At 42.9% G+C, this 11,491-nt stretch overlaps 1 protein-coding gene across 1 annotated transcript; it reads left to right on the top strand.

Annotated features, from left to right (window-relative positions):
* On the top strand, window positions 1–7,169 carry LOC124278054 (PRKR-interacting protein 1 homolog). The gene is made up of 6 exons (XM_046713801.1): window positions 1–141; window positions 735–813; window positions 2,163–2,263; window positions 2,742–2,827; window positions 5,783–5,838; window positions 6,149–7,169. The coding sequence occupies exons 1-6, from the start codon at window positions 49–51 to the stop codon at window positions 6,259–6,261; spliced, it is 528 nt and encodes a 175-aa protein (XP_046569757.1). The 5' UTR covers window positions 1–48; the 3' UTR covers window positions 6,262–7,169.
* Window positions 7,170–11,491: the final 4,322 nt, after the last annotated feature.

The following is an 11,491-nucleotide window of genomic DNA, read 5'->3' as shown; positions in this document are numbered from 1 at the left end:
ATTATGGAAGAATTGTCTCCCCCTTACCGTTAGGGGTTTCGTTGCAAGATGGAGTCTAAGAATGAGGATAAGGCTATTGTCATCGCTAAGACGCCGTCAGAACTTCAAAGAATGAGACTAGATAAACTCATGAAAAATCCAGTGGGTAGACAATGATTATGTCTAGACGAAGTATCTCCATTGAAAACACGTGTAGAGTCAAGCATTATCCAACTCCACGGCCTTACTCTTACGATTCGGATTTCGCGCACAAACTGTGCTGTTTTGTAAACCTTTTTATAAAGCAAAACAAGAATTACTCAACGAATACAGAGGAAAACAAATAATTCATTGCTTATCAGAGTTAAAGTATGCTTATTAAAGTATGAAAAACTCATAAGACGTGAAAACAAGCAAGTACAAGTTCACCAGCAACTGAACAAGCAGTTCATTAGTCGTGAGATTTTGGAATATTTCTTGACACTGACAATAGCTTAGCATGTTAAACGAGCAATAAACATGATAAAGCTTGTGCTAAACTGTCAGTCCTTGAAAATTGGTTTCAACTATCAAGTACTTTATATTGGGATAAGTGTGTCTCAGTTAAATATTGTTAGTAACTGAGAACCTATTTTGTTCATCTAAAATGTTATTGTTATGTACAGAGACATTATCCCAGTTCCCTCTGACGATTAGTCAAATAAATGTTCTCCATACAACAGAACATAGTCACTCGTTCAGTCTGTTCATTTTAGGCAAAAGAGGTCATGATCCCTGATAAATCAAAAGACTGGAATCCTCGAGGGCCACAAGAATTCATCAGAAATGTTTGGGGTAAGAATGCAAGGAACACTAAGATCAAGAAGATTCCCCTAGGGGATTAGTGTGTACACAGAGCATGTAACAAATGCAGAGTTCTACATCGTATGAGAACATTTTTCAGACATGAACATGGCACATGTTAAGCATTGATAGTGAAGGAATGTTTCAATGTACCTGTTACTGGTAAAAATTTTACTGGGGAAAACTTATCTCCATTGGAGTTTGTTTTAGCTTGTTATTGTAGCCAAGCACATGGCGTTGTGGTGCATGTCTGGTTAGACGTTCATGTCTAGGGCTGTTGTGTTGGTTCATGGTGCGAAGTCTGTGACAGTGGTTCAAAGAGCTTTATTATGGCCACTACTTATACTACTACCATCATGGTACTACTACTGTGACAGTGGTTCACAGAGCTTTAGTATGGCCACTACTTATACTACTACCATCATCGTACTACTACTGTGACAGTGGTTCACAGAGCTTTAGTATGGCCACTACTTATACTACTACCATCATCGTACTACCACTCTGTTAGTGTTATTGTTATCTTGGGTGAAAATGGCTGACAATAACTGACTGTGACTGTCATTATTGTTCCACCACAACATGATCATCTTGTCAGCCACTGTTTCTTGTCTGTAGATTCCAGGATAGGATGGGTCAACATCCACCTATTCCTTTGTGTGGTAACCAAATGGATATGGTGGTCAGGCTTAGTGATTTAGTTGTTTGCATATCCTTAGCCCCAGCCAGCATAAACCATTGCTCGTAATATCAGTGTGGCCCAGGCTCTATGATGTAAAGGCTACCATCATGTAGGTGGAGTATTACTGAGTGTGGCTTTATACAACTAAATAAACAAGCCTGAATGTTGTTGGTTTGGTACATATTGTTTAGGATTGTACAGTAATATTTTTTATAACAGTATGTACAGTATTATTGGTATACTGCAATACACATTTCAGATGATTGCAATATTTTTCCTGTGTACTGGAATACTGGGTAAAATATATATGAACAAATTCTTATTTGTATAGCTACCAAAAATCTAAACCCAAGCTAAATCATAAATGATGTTTTCCCTCGAACATGTTGAAAGTGATTCATATAAAATTATAATAATGGAAACATGAAAATGTCTGACCACCTATCACATTAGTGACCCATTGAACCCATGTGGGTAATCGAACCTGGGTCTTCAGCATGATAAGCAAACCACTAGACTACCCCACCGGCTCCACACTTATACAGTAAATGTGTGACTCCCCTTATATTGCAGTACTAATTGTATTGATAACTGTGTCCAAGTATTTCGTAGTACAATGTTTTCGCCAGTCCTCAGGTCTAACATTTGTTGTATGTAGGGTCTAGCGCTGGAGCTGGCAGTGGTGACTTCCATGTGTACCGTGGTGTGAGGAGAAGGGAGTACGCCAGACAGAAGTTCATCACAGAGAAGGCGAAGAAGGTAGGTAACTCTTGTATCCCATTGTCTACAGTGCAGGTCAGAGGTCCCATTTGCATAGAGAAATTGAAAGAAAGACATTCCACCTGGAAACACAAGTCCATTAATATAATCTTTTAACATTTTGTAAGAATGCAGTCTTGCTAAACCAATCCTTTCTAATAAATATTTAATAGGCAATATCAATATGAATAACATGGTACTCATCCGTGAACGGACAGTATGTGTTTTTTGGTCATTTTTTAAAATTCATTTCGTTAGGATACAAGAGTTCTTTATATACTAAACAGATTGTTTCTTGTCAGTGTACTAGTGAATAAGATAGATTATTATCAACAGAATATAAGTATTACGTTTATATGTATGGATTATAAGTTTTGGGAATATTCGGTCCAGTTCTTTTATAGTCAGTTATCTCCCTTGTCCCAAGAAGATGTCTTACCCAACAGGAAGTATGGTTTCTATTCCATTGTGTGTTCAGGACAAGGAGGACGTGGATTATCAGAAGAGGGTGGAGGAGAACAAGAGGGTTGCTGATGACAGGACGGCCAAGAAGAGAGCAAAGAGGTACACCTGGATAGATATGTGCAGACTGTTAATGAGCGAGTAGGTAACGAGGTTAATGTGGGACCAGCAGGTTATACAGTGTAAAACTCTCTAACATGGGATCCGTGAAGATCCGGGGTAGAATAGGTCTTCAGCAACCCATGTGCTTGCCATAAAAAGGCGACTATCTTGTCGTAAGAGGCGACTAACGGGATCGGGTGGTCAGTTTCGCTGACTTGGTTGACACATGTCATCGGTTCCCAATTGTGCAGATCGATGCTCATGCTGTTGCTCACTGGATTGTCTGGTCCAGACTCGATTATTTACAGACCGCCGCCATATAGCTGGAATATTGCTGAGTGCGGCGTAAAACTCAACTCACTCACTCACTCACTCTAACATGGCTGCAACATGCCTTTTTTTTATGTTGTCATACTAGTGCCAGTTTTCAGATTGGAGGGAAATTCTGGTCCAGTTGAGGTGAAATGGTAGTGTCCAAGATTTGTTACACCCATGTTTATATACTACTCACACTTTACTAAGGATCACAAAAAATTGCAACTTTACTTAAACATAGATTTATAATTTGAAATTGTATCCATTTAAAACTGGATAAATAATAATATGGTAACACATCTTTAGGAAAACAGCCACTTTAAGCTAACCTTATGCACTTGATACATGAGTAAACATCAAAATGGTGTTCATGGCACCAACCAACCATTTTGCAAATCATGGCAAGGGTCATTGACAAGTACATAACACATGTCAATAGCAGGCAGGGGATCCACAAGATGCAGTGACATACTGTAAACTTGGATCCATGCTGACAATAAGCTTAGATATTTAAACCAAATTTGACCCCACATCATAGTTTTCTGTTGAATCAATGATTTGATCCTTAGCAAAGTGTGAGTAGTATATATCAGTATACATGCACGTGTGCGTGTGTGTCTGTTACAGGTCATTGGCTCCCTCCCTCTGCAAGCAGTCTGTGTTCTGCTGTTTCTTTTGTTGACAGTTACATAGACAGATTCTTTAATACAAATGCATAAAATCGGTGATTTACAATGTGATTAGGTTGTCTGACAAAACATCCACTTGCACAGTTTGAGATCGATTGGATTATTGGATGAAGAGATATTTTACAAAAAAAACGGGTCCACATGCATTTCATGCCAAACTATAGTATAACTTGTATATCCCACCCAGACATATTATACTTGTTCTGATCTGACCATTAATTGTCTGTAGTGCAAGCTCACTGATATACTGTGCTGTAGTATAACTTGTATATCCCACCCAGACACATTATACCGTATATGACCGTCTATAAGCCGAATTTTGAGGACCAAAAAAAGCAGTCTGTAGAAGGGGGTCGTCTTATCCATGAGTTACACTTTCGTCAAACTTTTTTCCAGGGGTAAGAAAACAACATCGTATCACTTCGCGTGAACAAACAACAGAAGACGACTTTGTCAGTAGAGACATCAAATTTGCAATTAAACACCACTAGACAAGATTAATTACCATTTAAGTTGTAAGTTGTTTTTGCTGGGCATTGTTTTATTTGCAGGGATTAAGATTACCGTATGTATTTGTCTCGCATTACACAAAGCCGGAAATAGCAATCAGCTGTGCACATCGTTTCCGGCTTAACAAGTTCAAACATGCACAATAATTTAACGGACCGAATTCTGACGCAGTCATCAGTAAAATATAATACAGAATACCGTTATTTAACCCAAAGAAATATATCCTAGCATTGTGTAATTTTAGTTACAGTTTTTGCTCTATAAATTAATTAAGATTACCGTATGTGATTTGTCTCGCATTACACAAAGCCGGAAATAGCAATCAGCTGTGCACACGTTTCCCCTTGAACAAGTTCAAACATGCACAATAATATAACGGGATGAATTCTATTGATTGAATACTATTATTTAACCCAAAGAAATATATCCTAGCATTGTGTAATAGTTTTTATGTAAAAAATATATAATCAACACTAAGGTTATACGGACCATCATGAACGTGGTAAGCACGTGACATGGAACGAGGCGGTAATCAGTTTGTGATTGTTGAGTGGGGTAAAATAAGCAAGCCAGTTTGTTGCTACAATAAATATGATATTTAGAGAAGCAAAATATATTATGCATTTTCTGTCAACTACACTTCGTTTCGATCCGTGAGTAGACACAATATATATGACAGTGAATTCTTTGAATAATGTGGATCGACTTACAGTATGAGGAGGACAGTGACACGGAATTTGATGGGTTTACGGCCGATGACTTGTGTTTATTGTTAGTGGACTATTTTTCTTATTGTCATATATATATAGATGAAATATGGACACTTAAATAATATATTTTGAAACAAAAGTTGACTTCAGTTTTTATTTACCGATGGTACTTTTTCTCTTCATACTCACCGATTTCACAAAATGGCGTCTCGTTGTTGATGCAAGCAGTGATCGTCGGGATATAAAAAGGAACACAAACACATGTTGCCACAATACACCGGTAATCTTTATTATGTAATATTCTCACCAACACTTACGCTGTATATCCACTTTCCAAATGGCGTCTCGTTGTTGATGCAAGCAGTGATCGTTAAAAAAAGGTAAACAAACACCGGGAATCTTTATTATGTAATATTCTGGTAATGGTGTCTCGTCGTTGATGGAACATACTTACCGGGTACTCTGGTCTCTGTTGGCCGCGACCCATCGTGGGGGTTCGGCCTATCCATGAGAGATATGATTTTGACACTGATTTTGAGGGTCAAGTTTGGGGGTCGGCTTATCCATGGGGTCGGCTTATAGACGGTCATATACGGTACTAGCTCAGATCTGACCATAAATTCTTTTATCCCCTAAATGTTTCAATAAGAGCTCAATTTTTGTAAGTTAAAGTGAATATGGTATCCTATATGTCTTTACTCTAACTGAGATATATTTGTTGTCTGTTGCAGGCTAAAAAAGAAGACAAAACATAAGACCAAGAAAGCAAAACAGGAAGAGAAGAAAGGTAATGTTCTCAAATTATATGTTAATATGATTAGTTTCCTCAATCATGCCTTTTATTTGTGAACTTGTCATCTGCATGTTCAAATGTAAAATCAAGTGAAATTAATCTCATTGAGCTATATTTGAAGCATGTCATTGACCTCTGTTTGAATTCAGAGCTCTCCTCTAGATGTTGGGCTGTTTTAACCCCACCCCCCCCAACACACACAACTCCCCCCCAAAAAACAACAAACAACAAACACACACACACACACACACACACACACACACACACACGGACAAAGACTCACTCACCGACCGTTCTGTTTCAGCTGAGTCTGATGAATCAGAGGAGGAGAGTGACGAAGAGAAGGGTGGAGTTGAGAATGGACAACCCGAGGTTGGGGTGGGAAAAGAAGACAGTGATGAAGATGTGAAGAGGTGACGGGTTAGAATGTGGCCTGAAGAGCAGCAGAGGACTTAAAGATGCAATAAAGATGCAGAAGATTCCCTTCATTACGGGGCATTTTCACCCAGGAGGAAATATGTATATATCTCCTGTCAAATACACGATTAAGTTAGGGTGATGTTGATCCAGTCTTTAGACGGAAGATGAAATGATGGAAACAAACATATCCCTGAATATCTGTAAGACTGAGAAGGAAGACAGTCTACAAAGGCCCCCCCAAAACATGACCTAGGATATCTGGCAACTCTCTTAGGAAACAATTTTATTCACTTGAACTGAGTAACTATTTTGCATATGTTGGTGTTATTACTTGAACTCTGAGCTTGGGACAAGAATTGTTCAGTCTCATAAGGATTCATTTCTCACTGCAAGAGTTGTGTCCCCTTGTTGTGCATGATCTCATGAGATTTGAATCTTGAATTCAGCTCGAGGGGGGGTGCAGGGGTGTGCACCCCCCACCCCCCTTTTGTTCTGAAATTTTATTAAATGACCATTGAAACTCAGGTGAAAATGAAATGTGCACCCTGCCTTTTCTCAATAGTAAGCACCCCCCCTTTCTGAAAATGCTGTATCCGCCCCTGCAGCTTCATAATGATCGTTAACTGTGCAGACTTAGATCACCAAAGTGGTAATCCTCAAGATCCAGCATCACTTCAGGAGTTGCTCATGTGTCAGTGTGTAGCAGGATAATGAAGTTTAGCCTGCAGTTAAAGTTTTTGCAGCCAAGGCAAGTTTTCAGAACTCATTGCACTCATAATTTGTGTTGTTGTGGAGATTTACATTCACTTGTTGCCAGTATTTGTAACCTTGCTATGGACATCAGTGTGTTCACTTATTCATTATAAATACCATAACTTATTCCATAAACTGCCAACAACACCTCACATAATTTGTTTGTTTTTCTTTGTTTTATTACAATAGGGATAGGAATTGTGCCTGGTATGTAAGTATCTGTGTTCTTTGGTAAAAACTGCTCAATACAGTGAAGGCAGGCATAGTGATCATTTCAAGTACAGTCAAATCCCGATGAGTCGAATGCTGGTGTCTCGAATATTATGCATAACTCGAAGTACCTGTCGGTCCCGACCATTCCCTGTTATAGTTGTCATTTGAATACCGGTTACACGAATTCGACTCATAAATACACACAATGACTCGAGAAGAAAAGTTGGTCCCATGAGATTCAAACAACAGCAATCTTGTATACATAAGCCGAAGTCAGTCAATGAGAAGTTGATTGGTGTAGCAAACTGATCCAATTAACAAACCAGCGTGGCTCACACCTTTCCGCCTTTGACGGGTGAGTTCAAAAGGGAGATTAGTGATCTTACGAAAATCACTGTCTGTGCTAATCAGACTGGAACTGATATGGTGCCCCTATTAGTGATAGGGAAATAATTAGATAAACAAATGCTTAGGCGGAGGAATTGGAACTGGATCATCTTTTTTTTCTACCCTCATAGACATACCTATGTCTCGAATACATCGATAAGTCGAATTTATTACTTGGTCCCCAGAGATTCGACTCATCGGGATTTGACTGTATTTGGCATGATGGTGATGGAATATTACTAAAATCGATGGAATCCTCACTCGTTGCTTCTAACAGCTGAATCAATGGTTCCCTACTTACATCCTGCTGACAGACAGTGGTTCCGTACTTACATCCTGCCGACAGACAGTGGTTCCCTACCTACATCCTGCCGACAGGCAGTGGTTCCTTCTTACATCCTGCTGACAGGCAATGGTTCCTTCTTACATCCTGCTGACAGGCAATGGTTCCTTCTTACATCCTGCTGACAGGCAGTGGTTCCTCCTTACATCCTACTGACAGGCAGTGGTCCCTTCTTACATCCTGCTGACAGGCAATGGTTCCTTCTTACATCCTGCTGACAGGCAGTGGTTCCTTCTTACATCCTGCTGACAGGCAGTGGTTCCTTCTTACATCCTGCTGACAGACAGTGGTTCCTTCTTACATCCTGCTGACAGGCAATGGTTCCTTCTTACATCCTGCTGACAGGCAGTGGTTCCTTCTTACATCCTGCTGACAGGCAGTGGTTCCTTCTTACATCCTGCTGACAGACAGTGGTTCCTTCTTACATCCTGCTGACAGGCAATGGTTCCTTCTTACATCCTGCTGACCGGCAATGGTTCCTTCCTAGATCCTGCTGACAGGCAGTGGTTCCTTCCTACATCCTGCTGACAGGCAGTGGTTCCTTCCTATATCCTGATGACAAGCAGTGGTTCCTTCCTAGATCCTGATGACAGACAGTGGTTCCTTCCTTCATCCTGATGACAGGCAGTGGTTCCTTCCTACATCCTGTTGACAGGCAGTGGTTCCTTCCTACATCCTGCTGACAGGCAGTGGTTCCTTCCTTCATCCTGCTGACAGGCAGTGGTTCCTTCCTACATCCTGCTGACAGGCAGTGGTTCCTTCTTTCATTCTGCTGACAGGCAGTGGTTCCTTCCTACATCCTGCTGACAGGCAGTGGTTCCTTCCTACATCCTGCTGGTAGGCAGTGGTTCCTTCCTACATCCTGATGACTGGCAGTGGTTCCTTCCTACATCCTGATGACAGGCAGTGGTTCCTTCCTTCATTCTGATGACAGGCAGTGGTTCCTTCCTACATCCTGCTGACAGGCAGTGGTTCCTTCCTTCATCCTGCCGACAGGCAGTGGTTCCTTCCTACATCCTGATGACAGGCAATGGTTCCTTCCTACATCCTGCTGACTGGCAGTGGTTCCTTCCTTCATCCTGCTGACAGGCAGTGGTTCCTTCCTACATCCTGCTGACAGGCAGTGGTTCCTTCCTACATCCTGCTGACAGGCAGTGGTTCCTTCCTACATTCCTTCCTACATCCTGCTGACAGGCAGTGGTTCCTTCCTACATCCTGCTGACAGGCAGTGGTTCTTCCTACATCCTGGACAGGCAGTGGTTCCTTCCTACATCCTGCTGACAGGCAGTGGTTCCTTCCCTTCATTCTTCCTATGACAGGCAGTGGTTCCTTCCTACATCCTGATTGGTTCCTTCCAGTGGTTCCTTCCTTCATCCTGCTGACAGGCAGTGGTTCCTTTCCTTCATCCTGTTGACAGGCAGTGGTTCCTTCCTACATCCTGCTTCCTTCATCCTGACTGGCAGTGGTTCCTTCCTTCATTCTGATGACAGGCAGTGGTTCCTTCCTAGATCCTGCTGACAGGCAGTGGTTCCTTCCTTCATTCTGATGACAGGCAGTGGTTCCTTCCTACATCCTGATGACAGGCAGTGGTTCCTTCTTACATCCTGCTGACAGGCAGTGGTTCCTTCTTACATCCTGCTGACAGGCAGTGGTTCCTTCTTACATCCTGCTGACAGACAGTGGTTCCTTCTTACATCCTGCTGACAGGCAATGGTTCCTTCTTACATCCTGCTGACCGGCAATGGTTCCTTCCTAGATCCTGCTGACAGGCAGTGGTTCCTTCCTACATCCTGCTGACAGGCAGTGGTTCCTTCCTATATCCTGATGACAAGCAGTGGTTCCTTCCTAGATCCTGATGACAGACAGTGGTTCCTTCCTTCATCCTGATGACAGGCAGTGGTTCCTTCCTACATCCTGTTGACAGGCAGTGGTTCCTTCCTACATCCTGCTGACAGGCAGTGGTTCCTTCCTTCATCCTGCTGACAGGCAGTGGTTCCTTCCTACATCCTGCTGACAGGCAGTGGTTCCTTCCTTCATTCTGCTGACAGGCAGTGGTTCCTTCCTACATCCTGCTGACAGGCAGTGGTTCCTTCCTACATCCTGCTGGTAGGCAGTGGTTCCTTCCTACATCCTGATGACAGGCAGTGGTTCCTTCCTATATCCTGCTGACTGGCAGTGGTTCCTTCCTACATCCTGATGACAGGCAGTGGTTCCTTCCTTCATTCTGATGACAGGCAGTGGTTCCTTCCTACATCCTGCTGACAGGCAGTGGTTCCTTCCTTCATCCTGCCGACAGGCAGTGGTTCCTTCCTACATCCTGATGACAGGCAATGGTTCCTTCCTACATCCTGCTGACAGGCAGTGGTTCCTTCCTTCATCCTGCTGACAGGCAGTGGTTCCTTCCTACATCCTGCTGACAGGCAGTGGTTCCTTCCTACATCCTGCTGGTAGGCAGTGGTTCCTTCCTACATCCTGCTGACAGGCAGTGGTTCCTTCCTACATCCTGCTGACAGGCAGTGGTTCCTTCCTACATCCTGCTGACAGGCAGTGGTTCCTTCCTTCATTCTGATGACAGGCAGTGGTTCCTTCCTACATCCTGCTGACAGGCAGTGGTTCCTTCCTACATCCTGCTGACTGGCAGTGGTTCCTTCCTTCATTCTGATGACAGGCAGTGGTTCCTTCCTAGATCCTGCTGACAGGCAGTGGTTCCTTCCTTCATTCTGATGACAGGCAGTGGTTCCTTCCTACATCCTGATGACAGGCAGTGGTTCCTTCCTACATCTTGTTGACAGGCAGTGGTTCCTTCCTACATCCTGATGACAGGCAGTGGTTCCTTCCTTCACTCTGATGACAGGCAGTGGTTCCTCCCTACATCCTGATGACAGGCAGTGGTTCCTGGCTACATCCTGATGACAGGCAGTGGTTCCTTCCTACATCCTGCTGACAGGCAGTGGTTCCTTCCTTCATCCTGATGACAGGCAGTGGTTCCTTCCTTCATTCTGATGACAGGCAGTGGTTCCTTCCTACATCCTGCTGACAGGCAGTGGTTCCTTCCTTCATCCTGCCGACAGGCAGTGGTTCCTTCCTACATCCTGATGACAGGCAATGGTTCCTTCCTTCATCCTGATGACAGGCAGTGGTTCCTTCCTTCATTCTAATGACAGGCAGTGGTTCCTTCCTACATCCTGATGACTGGTAGTGGTTCCTTCCTAGATCCTGCTGACTGGCAGTGGTTCCTCCCTACGTCCTGCTGACAGGCAGTGGTTCCTTCCTTCATTCTGATGACAGGCAGTGGTTCCTTCCTACATCCTACACAGTTGGTGGTTCCTTCCTACATCCTGCTGACAGGCAGTGGTTCCTTCCTTCATTCTGATGACAGGCAGTGGTTCCTTCCTATATCCTGATGACAGGCAGTGGTTTCTTCCTACATCCTGCTGACAGGCAGTGGTTCCTTCCTTCATCCTGATGACAGGCAGTGGTTCCTTCCTTCATTCTGATGACAGGCAGTGGTTCCTTCCTACATCCTGCTGA

The sequence above is a fragment of the Haliotis rubra genome, unplaced genomic scaffold, assembly GCF_003918875.1.
Source record: "Haliotis rubra isolate DU_JTF1 unplaced genomic scaffold, ASM391887v1 Scf230, whole genome shotgun sequence".
NCBI lineage: Eukaryota > Metazoa > Mollusca > Gastropoda > Lepetellida > Haliotidae > Haliotis > Haliotis rubra.
The sequence above is the reverse complement of the archived record's forward strand: the minus strand, read 5'-3'. Positions and strand labels throughout refer to the sequence as shown.